Source organism: Berghia stephanieae, chromosome 5, assembly GCF_034508935.2.
Source record: "Berghia stephanieae isolate SIO BIC M18660-M18661 chromosome 5, UCSD_Bste_1.3, whole genome shotgun sequence".
NCBI lineage: Eukaryota > Metazoa > Mollusca > Gastropoda > Nudibranchia > Aeolidiidae > Berghia > Berghia stephanieae.
The window spans coordinates 70,791,128-70,806,127 of NC_088364.1; the positions used below are offsets into that span (position 1 = coordinate 70,791,128).

The window sequence follows — 15,000 nt, forward strand, 5'->3', positions numbered from 1 at the left end:
GAAGGGCTAGAGCTCAGGTGGTCGCTGGTTTGGATAAGTAAGTAAGTAAGTAAGTTCATTCATAGTTAGAATCTATAACTGTCAAAGTGATACAGAGCTGCTGAAAGCTGTGGACTGTAATAAGTAAGGAACAAAAATAAATCTAACAGCTTCGATAAAGAGCAAAGTTCCAAACATGGAATATTTTGGGCTCAAAACTCTTCTTCAGCCGACAAAACAAAGACAATAAAAACATTAATACATGCTTTAAATTCCAGAAAGACGGCTGAAAAGTATTTAGCTGCCATCTATCTGGATTTTAGGTAATGTATTTTTGTATTTAACTGTTTTTGTTATTGGCTGAAGAAGGGTTTTGAGCCCAACACAGTCCACACTAATTACTATGTTTCTTTTCTTTTTTTTTCTAAGCTGTTTTATTGATTTTTGTTCGTTACTTTTTACAATCTATAACTGGGAGGCTTTGTGGTCTGGTAGTAGTGCGCCTATGAGTAGTTGAGTCCTTGGAAAAGGCTCTTTACTCAAATTCTCTCACTGTACTCAGGTGTAAAATGAGTACCAGGCCATTAATAGCGTTGTCTGTCTGAAAAATTGTAATGTTGCCTAACAGGCATCATGTATTGTTCTACACGTTAAGTGTTGCTGTTGGTCAGGGACCCTTTGCAAAGCGCTTTGAGCATATTTAGTGGATATTGCGCTATATAAATGCTCGTTTTTAGTACGACACTTGCCTTCCGACTTGCAAGTCCATGATCTCAGTGCCGCTATTTGTCCTGCAAAGTTGAATCCTTTGAAAAGGCTTACTTTTATTCTCTCATTATACTCAGGTGTAAAATGAGTACCTGGATGTGTAATTATTTCCAAGTCTGATTACTAGAATTATTATGGCCTCATTGTTGCAATGGAAAGTAGTCTTTAAGAGCAGAAGGCCCATAAAACCAGAGTTTATCCCGGTTTCAATATCATTAAATGGACATATTATATACAAAATACTCTCCATTACAACCATCTTAATATAAGATCACAATTGATCGCGTTTGATTTTCAGACTAGCAAATATGTGCACATAGTCAAATACCAATAGATCATTATTGTATTGAATTATCATATTATGTATATATATATATATATATATATTTATATATATATATATATATATATATATATATATATATATATATATATATATATATATATATATATATATATATATATATTTATATATATATATATATATATATATATATATATTATATATATATATATATACAGTGGCGGTTCTAGCCTATTTACAGTGGTGGGGCAAAGATGATTAGGTCATATATATATATATATATATATATATATATATATTTTTTTTTTTTTTTTTTTTTTTTTAATTTATCTTTTTATTTTTTTAAAAGTTATTTATTTATTTATTTATTTATTTATTTTTTAATTATTTTTTTTAAATTATTATTTTTTTTCACCTTTAAAAAATAATATTTCAACCACAAATAATCACATTCATAATGAAATGACAATACCAGTAGATTTTAATTATTCCAAACGTAATCAAAAATGAATCACGAAAGAGAATACAACTAAAAAATAAAGCGACGAGACATAATGCGACAACACCTTGACAATACAAGTCCATTTCGTTCACTCGAAAAATTAAAGATTTGCTTTAACCCTCAACGGCGAGATTAATATTTCTGTTACATTACTGGTTTTCAGTAGTATGTGGTAACCTTAAAGTTTTAATCGAGAAGCAACAACAGCGATATGACTCGAGTTTCATTCAGAGCTCAAATTGCATTTTACTGCTGTCTTGATGATTAGAATGATTGTGCCGGTGGTGGTAGTGGTTGGAATCGTGGTAGCGGTGGTGGTGGTGGTGGTGGAGGAGGATGTAATTATGGTAGTGGTTTTGGTGGTGCTGTTGGTTAGAATGATATTTGTGGAGACAATGACGGAAATTTTATGATGATGTTGATATTGTTTTTATTGCTATTGTAGTACTTGTTGTTAATATTGTTGTTGTTGTTAATGATGAAGATGATGATGATGATGATGATGATGATGATGATGATGATAATGATGATGATAATGATGATTATGATGACAACGACGATGTCGTCGACAATGATGGTTACCATACGATATTACAATATTACAAAGTTTATTCAATCTTAGGCTTTCGACAATAAATCATACAATTTGATGACCACATACATGAAAGTGGAAAAAAATGGTAAATGGAACCAAACAATAAACTGATACCATTAATAACCACAAAAAATACAACAATAGTAATACCACCAATACGTACAATAATAATAATAATAATAATAATAATAATAATAATAATAATAATAATAATAATAATAATAATAATAATAATAATAATAATAATAATAATAATGATGATAATAATAATAATAACAATAATAATATTACCATCATCATTACTACCACCACCATCATTACTACTACCACCACCGATAACAATAATAATAATGATGATAATAATAATAATAATAATAATAATAATAATAATAATAATAATAATAATAATAATAATAATAATAATAATGATAATAATAATAATAACAATAATAATATTACCATCATCATTACTACCACCACCATCATTACTACTACCACCACCGCTACCACTATCACTACAACCATCACCATCATTATTACGTTTCCAATCATTTTTTCTCGTTTCTAAAAATTTGATATCTATCAAAACAGACGAAATTCCGGTCATTTTTTTAAAGGGTAGTTAAAATATCTACGATTTTATTAGCCATGAAAACTACGATTTTTATTTTCCTATTTCAAGTAGGCAGGTCTGCTATGACAAGTATCAGTATCAGTTCCATAGTCAAAAGAAGACCAACAAAAACACAATTTATTTAATCTTAGGCTTTCGCCAATACTTCATACAATACAATTAAGACAAAATAATGTTACCAATTTCTCCTCATGCATTCGTTAGACTATAACAATAACGACCGTGTTATCTTTACTCCTCACCTAACCAACCCCGAGCTGCCGCTTTTTCATCGCGAACTATCTTATGTATGTATTAGCTTCAGGACGGGCAAGTACGGAATCTGCCCACCCTTCCGTATTTCCTCTATAACTTAGAATTCAACTCTCTCCTTTCTCAGAAGAGTATTTCTCGTATACTAATTCAATTGTTGAGAAAACCAAATGGTGGTTGTATTTTATATATTTATTTAGTCGTGACTTTTGAATAAAAGTGTTTTGTTTATTAGACGGAATACAATATAAAATTACATTGTTTTGCAAAATTATTTTGTCTGGCAATAAAAATACAGCGGTAATTACTTTAAGAATTTAAAAAAAAAGAACTAACAAATTAATTTGTTAAAAAACAAAACAAAAAAAAACCACAAAACAACAACAACAACAACAACAAAAAACAAATAAGAAAACAATTTAAATAAATGAGTTTTGAGAAGCACTAAAGAAAACGAGAAAAAAGAAAAGTTTAAATGGATAAACAAATATATAAAAACAACACAAATTAATACTAAATTGATATAAAATTAGTAAATTAATAAATTTAATTCAATACTGGAACATTCCCAAAGTCATTACATCAATGGTACCAGCACAAGTAAGGCAATAAATAAGAAAAAGTTCGTTTGCCAAAATCTCTATTTAGTTTTCACTGGTTAATAAGGTGGGCTCATTTGAATTAGCCCGACCTAGTACTAGAGAGGCCAGACAGCAAAAATCGGAGTTAGTTCACCGTCAGGCGACGTAACGATGAGATGACGATGTGGGCGGAGTGGGGGGGGGGGGGGGGGGTGATAAAAAAGAACAGGAGCGTATCCTGGTTTATGCATTACGGGATGCATGGTGATTCGCAATCTATTAAAAATACACACAAATTGATTTCAGTACGAAGTATAAAGTTTAAGTAGTAACTTTTGAAATTATCTATTTAAATTTGCTTATTTTAGACCTGGTAATACAGCATATAACTTGAAAAAACAGGCTGGTATTTGCCCACCCTGCCATTATTACCAGCCGTCCCTGTATATATATATATAAAATATATATATATATATATATATATATATATATATATATATATATATATATATATAAATTGCAACATATAATTTCACGTCTCTTATTATGTATTATTTCATGATGCAACTAGAAAATTAGATGTATTAAAATGATATTCAAAAAATTAAAAAACTGTCAACTCCATTTTTGATCATAATTTTTTAATTTATAAAATGTAACAGATTAACAGGAATTTAAGAAAGTAAGTGTTCAGTTCTCACATTATGTTTTAACAGGAAGTAGAAATTAAGCTTTATTCTATTACAAATGCGACCAACCACCACAATTAGGTTTTATGCCCCGGTGAACATTTTCAAGAAAGTAAATTTTAAAATAAATTGACCAGAAATGTGAAATAAACATATTTACTTTTTAACCAGTCAACTGCTGTGGTCTGGAAAAACATGTATTAAAAATTTGGTCAGTAAACACGTCCTTCAAATATCGATTGATTGAAACGACCTCATCTTGGTAAAAACTTTGTAAAGTCCCAGGTTTGAGAATTTTAGCCAAGTTGAAGGTCATTTAAATTGATCGATATTTGAAGGACGAGTTTTCTGGCCAAATTTTTCAATACATGTTTTTCCAGAGCACGTCAGCTAACCGCTTAAATGTTGATATAATCTTCAGCATATTTGCCACTCTGGCTTTATACCAGTATGAGACAGCTAGCCACATATGTGACTCACAGCACCCTATCTGGTATGATATCAGAATGAACTAGGTTTTTAAGAAAACTGGGCTTTAAAGCCGAAATGATTGAAGAGCACAGGGGAAGAAACGACAGAGTCACATAGTTAATTAAACAAAAATATTAAAATTTCATATTTAAGTGCAGAATTTGATTTTAATTAATGTCTTACAATATAGATCACTTCTATTACCTAAACATGCTGGGAATACAATATTCTCTGAAAGATAATTTAAATAGATAATACTTCTTTTGTTCCTCCAAAATTGGAAAGTGACTATGCCATTTTCCCCGCCATGCACGTCGATTAGAATTAGGGCAGTTTGATTATTTTAAGTTTAACAAATAAAAGTCACTTTCTTCTATAATGGTATTTATCATAACATCCTCATTGAGGTGGCAGAAATGAAGATGTTAAGATGGTCACTTGGCTTGGCAAGGAAAGATAGGAGTAAGAAATGAATGGATCCGAAGGTTGACTGAAGTGAAGAGTGTATCAATAAAGCTATTGAATTGACTTTGAGATGCTTCATTTATTGTGAAATTTTGATATAATCCTCCTCCTCCTCCTCCTCCTCATCATCATCATCATCATCATCATCATCATCATCCTCCTCCTCCTCATTACCATTATCATCATTATCATCATCATTGATGTCATCATATCATACATCATAACGACCCAATATATTTATTTTTGATTAGCCTACTCTTTTGACACTAACTCGTTCACAATATAATTTAACATATAGTAATAATAATAATAATAATAATAATAATAATAATAATAATAATAATAATAATAATAATAATAATAATAATAATAATAATAATAAAACTCAAGCATTTATAAAGGACAATATATACTAAACGTGCTCAAAGCTTTTTACAAGGTGTCCCTAGCCAACTGCAACAATTGACATGCATGACGAGATATGACGCATATCATTTTTTTCGTTTTGGACAGATATAACACCGTTAACGTTCAGGTATTACAAATTACACAAGAATACAGTGGGAGAATATGAGTAAACAGCCTTTTCCAAGGACTCAACTATGCACCGCACAGAGCAGGACTCGAACCCTGGAACTTCGGGTCCAAAGGCAGCAGCTTCTAATGATGCCCACACTGCTATATTATGTTATGACAATCGATCCCAGATGCAAACTCCTATAGATAGTATGCAGTTGACGTCACTCAAGCCTTTGTTATTGTATTTTGCCATCCGCGTTTGTGAGTGATTCTCACTGAACTGTATTAACCGGACTATAAAAGTTCATGGATACACACAGTTTTGTGTGTTGGACCGTTATACTTCCGGATGGCAATGTTATGAGCTTCTTATCCAAGCGCATACTATCTATATCCACCATACTCGTGCACCGACGCAAACCTACCCGGAAGCTTCGTGACCACAACGCACCGTTCAACTAGATGCTCTGCGGTTTTGGGCTCGTTACGAAGTTGAATGTCCTACCACAAGACTACATAATAAGGCCTGAGCTCTCTTACAGTCACATCATTTGGCCCAAGCTAAAATGTGACCCATCGACCCAAACTGTGTTATGAATGTCCTACCACAAGACTACATAATAAGGCCTGAGTTGTCTTACAGTCACATCATTTGGCCCAAGCTAAAATGTGACCCATCGACCCAAACTGTGTTATGAATGTCCTACCACAAGACTACATAATAAGGCCTGAGTTCTCTTACAGTCACATCATTTGGCCCAAGGTAAAATGCGACCCATCGACCCAAACGGTGTTATGTTGTTGTATGTAAAATATCTTTAAAGTGAGACCAAGCGGCTACAAGCTGTGGACCATAAAAAGTTATAAACAAAAAATGAATGTAACAGCTTTAAGAAAAGAACAAAATACCAAACGCGGAACGTTTCGGGCTAAAAACCCTTCTTCAGCTAACAACAACAACAACAACAAAAACCGCAATAAAAACAAATACATTACAAAAAAAAAACGCAGATCGACGACTTATAAGCTGTCTATCTGGGTTATTTAGTTCCGTGTTTGGTATTTTTTTTTTTTGAAGCCGTTATATCTATTCATTTTGGTTTATTAAAATATTTATTGGGTTTTATTTAATTTCAGAAATTGAAAAACCAACCCCCCCCCCCCCCCCCCCCCCCCCTCGCCAAAAAAAAAAAAACACACAAAAACCACACACAAAAACCCAGACCCCCCCCCCCCCCCCCCCCCCCCCCCCCCCAATTTGAAATAAAGTCTCATACTTTTTGACATTAAATCCAGTTTGTAGCATCTAAACCACCCGACATAATACCGTTTTGATGAAGTTGGTCACAGACAGTTATTGATTGATTCTATAAGAAGAAAAAAAATAATGTTGATGACAACAACTAAATCAACGATTACAGGGGCGTCCAAGTTTTTGACACTTCTCACACAACTCTTGTGGGTGTGGCTTTTTACTGTCCACTTCGTCAATCTGTCCTGGCTTCAATAAATCTCTCTGCAAATCACAAATAAAATTTGGTTACGTGGGAGAAGTAGATAGTCCATCACAGCGTTGCATCGTTAACTTATAGCCTGACACTGACCAAAAAATGACGTCAAAATGCCAGTCTTTGGCCACAAAAGAAAACAAATCGTGAGTTGTATTCAATAGGTCAACCAATGGGACCACTTGTTTCAATGAGCACTACTAACGACAACTCACTAGGCGGTGCAAAAACCAAAAAATGACGTCAAAATGCCAGTCTTTTTGGGTTTCAGTGTCAGTGTCAGGCTATAACTTAACGATGGCTAGGATCAAAGCCATTAGGCCTGTGGAGCCGGAGTTATCCCAGTTTCTCTCGCGTTCTTGCTTGCTTTAGATCGGACTCTAGTCTATCTCGAAGTAATTTCCGCGAGAGGAGAGGGGTTCCGATATATTTACAAAGGAAGCGCTAGTGATCCTCAAAGAGATTATTTTCTGACCCCCCCCCCCCCACACACACACACCCTCCGTCCCTCTTCACCCAGCAGGAATTGGGTGGATGGATCTGTTAGATCTGGCGAAAGCACTTAGTGACATACTAATAATTTATTGATAGGATAATAAGCAGTTGCTATGCTACAAAGTTCGGGATAAACTCCTCTCCTTGACCATGTTTCTTTCTGTAAATTAAAAGATTAAGTTACGTTTTGAGTTATAGTGCTATACAAAAGTTCATTACCATAGCGTCCTATCCAAAGGGTAGCAAGCAGCTGCTATTGTCCGCTTCACGCTATAGAAACCGAGATGAACTCCGGCTCCATGAACCTGGTGGCTCTGAAGGTCTACTTACTTTATTATTATTATTATTATTATTATTATTGTTATTATTATTATTATTATTATTATTATTATTATTATTATTATTATTATTATTTTATTATTATTATTATTATTTATTGTTGTTGTTGTTGTTGTTGTTGTTGTTCTTCTTCTTCTTCTTCTTCTTGTTACTACTACTACTACTACTACTACTACTACTACTACTACTACTACTACTACTACTACTACTACTACTACTACTACTACTGCTGACTACTACTACTACTACTACTACTACTACTACCACTACTACTAATACTACTACTACTACTACTACTACTACTACTACTACTACTACTACTACTACTACTATTACGTGGTCCAGAGGTATGCCACTAGCCTTCTGATCGGAAGGTCCTAGGTTCGAGTCCCTCTTTGAGCGACGCAAATTTGTGTCATTGAAAAAGGTTCTTTACTCACATTCTCTCACCATACTCAGGTGTAAAATGAGTACCTGGCCGTTAACAGCGTTGTCTATGTCGAAAAAATAAAAATTGTAATATCTTCTCACAGGCGTCATCTCTCTTCCTAGATGTTAAGTGTTGCTGTTGGCTAGGGACCCCTTGTAAAGCGCTTTGAGTACATTTGGTGGAAATTGCGCTACATAAAAGCTACTACTACTACTCATTACTACTGCTACCACTACTACTACTACTACTACTACTACTACTACTACTACTACTACTACTACTACTACTAATACTACTACTACTACTACTACTATACTATACTACTACTACTTTTACAACAACAACACCAACTACTACTACTACTACTACTACTACTACTACTACTACTACTACTACTACTACTACTACTACTACTACCACTACTTACAACTGCTACCGCCACTACCTCAACTACTTCTACTCCTCCTCCTTCTTCCTCCTCCTCCTCCTTCTATTACAACTACTACTACTACTACTACTACTACTACTACTACTACTACTACTACTACTACTACTACTACTACTACTACTACCTCTACTTACAACTGCTACCGCACTACCTCAACAACTACTACTCCTCCTCCTCATTCTTCCTCCTCCTCCTCCTTCTACTACTACTACTACTACTACTACTACTACTACTACTACTACTACTACTACTACTACTACTACTACTACTACTTCTACTACTACTACTACTACTACTACTACTACTACTACTACTACCACTACTTACAACTGCTACCGCCACTACCTCAACTACTACTACTCCTCCTCCTTCTTCCTCCTCATCCTCCTTCTATTACTACTACTACTACTACTACTACTACTACTACTACTACTACTACTACTACTACTACTACTACTACTACTACTACTACTACTACTACTACATACAGACCTGTTCATATGGGTAGACCATGATATTACAACTTTGGCACATTTGTCCCATGTTGGCCCAACTGTTGCCACTCATCCAATGTCGAGAACATTGTGGACATCGGTACTTGCCAAAACATCGGGACTTTCCTTGGTACGGCGTTTTGCCCTGCGCCTATGGAAACAAAGACAAGAGATATGCACAGTCCTAGTCATTTACGTTTGAGAGTTTTGTCATGTTGGAAGTCATTTTATTCGAAGTTAAAGTCCCTGACAAAATTTTTGTCGGTGTATGCCAAGCAGCTTCAAATGTTATAAATTCTTTCGATAGCTCACTTGGCAGATCACTAGCTTTACATACAAAGGAATCTGGTATTGATACGAAATCGAGATTTTTTCCCGACCCTGTCCATCCAGCAGTGAATGGGTAGCTGGGTCGTTTAGATATGACGGGCAGTACTTTGTGATGGGCCAATGTCCTATCCAAAGGTAGCAAGCAAGATCTATTGCCTATTTAGCGCTATAGAAACCACTTGATCGTTGGGAGAATACCGATGAAAATTGGTCATTCTTACTGGGTTTTGAGTTAGCTTTTGATTTTTCTTTCAGTGGAGCTATTCCAATGTTTATGTTGTTTTTACATTGTACCGTAAAACCAGATCTGTTTACTTCTTCCCGTGTCTTCGTTAATTATTTTATGTACTCCTGTATAAGCTGTTTGACACTTGTCTCTCGTAGTTTGTTTACTATCTAGATATTATTCCTTAAGAATAATCTCAGATTAGATGGAGACGATTTTTCTCTTTTGAACCTTTTATTTTTTCTTCTTCCTCAATTTGCGTTTGGCCTCTCTATTTATCCACGATATGTTATTTGTGGTTGTTGTTAGTTGTTAAGTTTTGTTGGTAGGCTACGTTTTCTTCTTTTATTAACAATGATATGGTTGTTCTTTACACAATTCCAAAGGGAGTTAATGGAAATATTTTTGTGGTGTTTTTGAAGAAGAAAAAAAGGTACCAAAATATTTTATTTAATAATTTTTCATAGACACAATATTAGCCTTTTTACGTTTTGTTGGCTTTTTTTCTGGGAGGGTTACACATGTATTCTACTTGAGGGATGTCACGGTCACTCAACCCTGGTATCAACTCCATTACGTCTGTTAGATTAGGGCAGTTTGTGGAAGTTAAATGCAGCATTTTTGGGAACTTGTGGCTCATCATTTGCAGTAGGTTTAGGCCCATGCTTGTTTACAGGAAAAGTTCATACGTTTCTATATTATAGTGTCGATTTGTTGATGATCCGATCCGTCCTCCCAATCAATGTCAACGTGCGGCAATGTGGTCTTGCGGTATGACACTCGCTTTCGAAAAGTACTTTGTGATAGACTAGCGTTCTATCCAAAGGGTAGCAATCAATTGCTATTGTCCGTTTCACGCTATCGAAACCGGGATAAACTCCTGATGGCTCTGAAGGAGTAGGTACTTTTTTGGGGGGGTGTGATTTCATGTCCACAATGATAAAAATGATAAAAATGATAAAAAAGGATGAAGGTCCTGCCTAATATCTTCAAATCAGTTTATAGAACAGCACAGTGTATAAAAGGACCATTAAAATATTTCAAAAATTATCGTAAAACAATTTATAAGTATTAATTTAGGGTTTAAAAATTCCAATGGATCCAAATAAAAAAATATTTCTCAGCAAAGATGTCAACAAGATGAATAAAACTATGTAAATTATATAAATATAGATTAAGATAAAGGGATTAAATCTGACTCATGAATGATGAACATGTGTTGTTCATTCATGAGTCAGATTTATTCCCTTTATCTTAATCTCTATTTTATTGACTCATTTAGGCACTTCTATTTGTTAAATTATATAAAATCACATCCTTAAGTAATATCACAAATATTTATAATAAACTCGAATATATATATAGATATATATATATATATATATATATATATATATATATATATATATATATATATATATATATATATATATAGACATGCAAACCGATCAAAACAAGTTCTGTCTTATGACTACACACCACTAGCCATTGTGTAAATGGCCGCAATTCTGACCGGTAATTAATTAGAGGATCTGAAGTTCGATTTCCAGTCAAGGCAAGCTAATATAATTCGGGTATGATTAATTCTTATATTTTTCTTCCTGCTTTGTCTGGCACTGTCTCATAGTCCCTTTCAGTTTTTAAAAAAATCTTACACTTGTGTCTGTTTCATAATTTGTCTCTTTGATATTAGCACCCCTTTACTCATCAGAACCTACCTTGTCCATATCTGTTTGGAAACGAAAATCACAAGAGATATTATTATTTCACACTTTGTTAGTCAAGCAAGTCTTGCTCCAATGCTCCAACTGTGAATGATTGTTATAGATATTTTTATCTACATACATTAGTTGTCACTATAGATTTAAAATACAAGATATTCATTGAATGTTCCTTTTGGTGTAATGATATATGTGCACATAAGCGCGCAGCCATTATAAGAAAGAAAGAAGCAATAATGAATTATCGCACAGACAGAAAGTCAGCTCCAAGATTATCTTGACTTTAACTTTAAACAGAATTTGTTATCTACAGTTTTGCAATCAAAAAAAAAGACGCTCGTCGATGATCTTGTTGAATATTATATCTATGCTTGCCACTTGGGTATCGAAACTAAAACTTACCCCCAGACACGAAAACATTTGCCATCGGGAATTTTCTCGGTTGCGATTCCGAGAAACTTGAAAAGATAATCGATGAAACTTCATGTTCAATTTGTTTGCTTGTCTCTCTCTCTCTCTCTCTCTCTCTCTCTCTCTCTCTCTCTCTCTCTCTCTATATATATATATATATATATATATATATATATATATATATATATATATATATATCTGTGTGTGTATATGTGTATATGTTTTTCTGTTTAGGTAGATCATCATCGCCACCACGACCACAATCTTCATCATCATCATTGTCATCATCATCATCAACGTCAACAACGTTATACCATTTGGCATTGTTTATTATTGCATAGAAATGTTTCCATCCAGTTAACTATTGTACCAGTATATAAATCGAATTTGTGTGTATGTGTTTGTTTGTGTGTGTGTGTGTGTGTGTGTGTGTGTGTGTGCGCGCGCAAAGCGCGCACGTGTGTCTGCATGTAAGGTTGGGTAGCTGTGGGTGTTTCTGTGGAGGCATTCGTATAACAACTGAATAATTAGAGCTAGTATTGAATTGAGGGATGAATGCATGCTTTGTTTGTGTATTATTTGCGTATGTTTGTATGTATGGGTGTATAACTACGGGGGCTGCCCAGTTTGTCACAAACCCATTTTGTCACATCACAAGATTAGCCCAAGTAGACATTAGTTTATATATTTTTTTACCTTCGTTTGTTAGACTTTAAATCCGATGTACAAAATGAAGAAATTTAGATACCAGTTTTTTTTGTTGTATTCTCTAGAATATTAGGCAGTTGATGTTTCCAGGATCAGCGTTTACGTCGACAGCCTCACCGAGCACGCTGACAGGATGACCAGTGTAGGTTTGTAAACTGGAGCTTTAAACTCCCCCTCCCCCCCCCCCCGCCCCCCAAATGTAAGCTTTTATATAGAGAAATATCCACTAAACGTGTTCAAAGCGCGTTACAAGGATTCCCTAGCCAAAAGCAACAATTAACACGTAGAACGAGAAATGACGCATATTAGGCGATATTGCAATTTTTTTTCGGACAGAGACAACGCTGTTAACAGCCAGGTACTCATTTTACACCTGAGTACGGTGAGAGAATGTGAGTAAAGAGTCTTTTCCAAGGACTCAACTATGCGCCGAGCGAGGCTCGAACCCAAGACCTTCCGATCTGAAAGCGAGTGTCATAGCACAAGACCACATAGCCGCACAAAATCGACTCAGGGAAGTGGACATCAGTGGGGAGTGAACCTAGGACTATGGGAGGAGGATGTCAGAGTAAAATGAACCCAAGTCTATGGGAGATGGATACCAGTGGGAATTGAAACCGAGACTATGATGACATCAATGGGGTGGTAGCAGTGGAGTGTGAATCAAGGACAATGGGAAGTGGGCACCAATGGCGAGTGAGACAAGAGCTGTTTGAGGTGGACACCAGTGGGGAGTGAACCCGGAATAGTGGGGATAGACGCCAATAGAGAATGAGCAGATGACTATGAGATGAGATACAAGAGGCGAGTGAACGTGGGACTGTGAGATGTGAACACTAATGGGGAGTGAATACAAGGCTGAGAATGAAAACACCCACTGGAGAGTGAACCTGAGACTACCTAGGTTGGACACAAGTGCGTAGTGAACCTGGGAATATGGGAGGAGGAAACCAGTGGGGAATGAAGCTAGGTCTATACGGGGAGGGGGGGGGGGTGGATACCAGTAAGGAGTGAAGCTAGGACAATGGGAGGGGGCACCCGTGAGGAGTGAAGCTAGGGCTATGGGAGGTGGGCACCCGTGGGGAATGAACCTGGGATTATGGGAAGTGGGTACCAATGGGAAATGAACAGAAGACTATAGGATGAAATACAAATGGCGAGTGAACCAGGGACTGAGTGGTGGACCCCAATGGAGAGAGAACTCAAGGCTAAGTTAGGAATATGCCATGTGAAGAGTGAACCCGAGACTATCTGAGGTTGAAACAGTGAGGAGTTCACCTGGGAAGTGGACATCTGTAGGGAACGAAACCAGGACCCAGAAATGTGGATACGAAGGGAGAATAAACTTGGGACTATGGGAGGCAAGTACCAGTGGGGACCGAAGTTAGGAATATGAGAGGTGGGCACCCTTGGGGAATGAACATGGATTATCGGAAGTAGATACCTTGGACTACGGGAGGTTTCGGAAATAAGAAGTACCCTTCTGGGTTCATTCCCCACTGGTTACCAAATCCCTAACCCTAACCCTAACCCTAACCCTAACCCTAACCCTAAATCCATTCCCTCATACTAATTTTCTATTTTATACCATAAAATCTGAAAAGGTAAATATGAAATAGTGCCAGACAAAACAGAAGATAACTAAAAGAATAAAGCCATCCCAAAAAAATCTGCCTGGGGGCCGAAACGAGTTTTTATATAGCGCAATATCCACGAATTGTGCTCGAAGCGCTTTACAAAAGGTCCCTGACCAACAGCAACACGTAACATGTAGAACGTAACATGACGCCATGAAGTCCCAGGTTCGAGGGGTTTTGCCATAATGAGAGTCATTTAAAACAATCGATTTTTTATGGACAAATTTTCTGGCCAAATTTATAAAAAACATGTATTTTTTTCCAGATGCGGCAGTTGTCTGGTTAAATTTCTGTTTACTTTATTTCATATGCAGGCAACACTAGGCATAGTGGCTCTCAGTGCAACTGCACTCAGGAATCGGTACAAGCGAAAGGCGGTGAAGATGCTAGTCTGTGTCGTCCTACTGTTCATCTTGAGCTGGGCACCTTTGAAGATCTGGGCACTGGTAGCAGAGGAAGAACAACTCGATCTGACTCTAACGTCAAAGACAATT

General features: G+C 35.7%; 2 protein-coding genes across 3 annotated transcripts in view; one reads left to right on the top strand and one right to left on the bottom strand.

The window, feature by feature from the left end:
* LOC144973536 (GPI alpha-1,4-mannosyltransferase I, stabilizing subunit-like) overlaps window positions 1-1,096 on the top strand; it is a 6,992-nt gene extending 5,896 nt beyond the window's left edge. For both annotated transcript variants that reach the window (XM_078916075.1, XM_078916074.1), the window contains exon 5: window positions 1-1,096. This exon is cut by the window's left edge and continues 391 nt beyond it. The gene's annotated coding sequence lies outside the window, so the exon portion shown is untranslated.
* A 5,921-nt stretch (window positions 1,097-7,017) lies between these two features.
* LOC144974205 (zinc finger CCHC domain-containing protein 24-like) lies at window positions 7,018-12,066 on the bottom strand. Its single transcript, XM_078917120.1, has 3 exons — window positions 11,748-12,066; window positions 9,472-9,624; window positions 7,018-7,275 (listed from the first exon to the last, which is right to left on the bottom strand). Exons 1-3 carry the CDS (start codon window positions 11,754-11,756, stop codon window positions 7,168-7,170), a joined length of 270 nt encoding a protein of 89 aa, XP_078773246.1. The 5' UTR covers window positions 11,757-12,066; the 3' UTR covers window positions 7,018-7,167.
* Window positions 12,067-15,000: the final 2,934 nt, after the last annotated feature.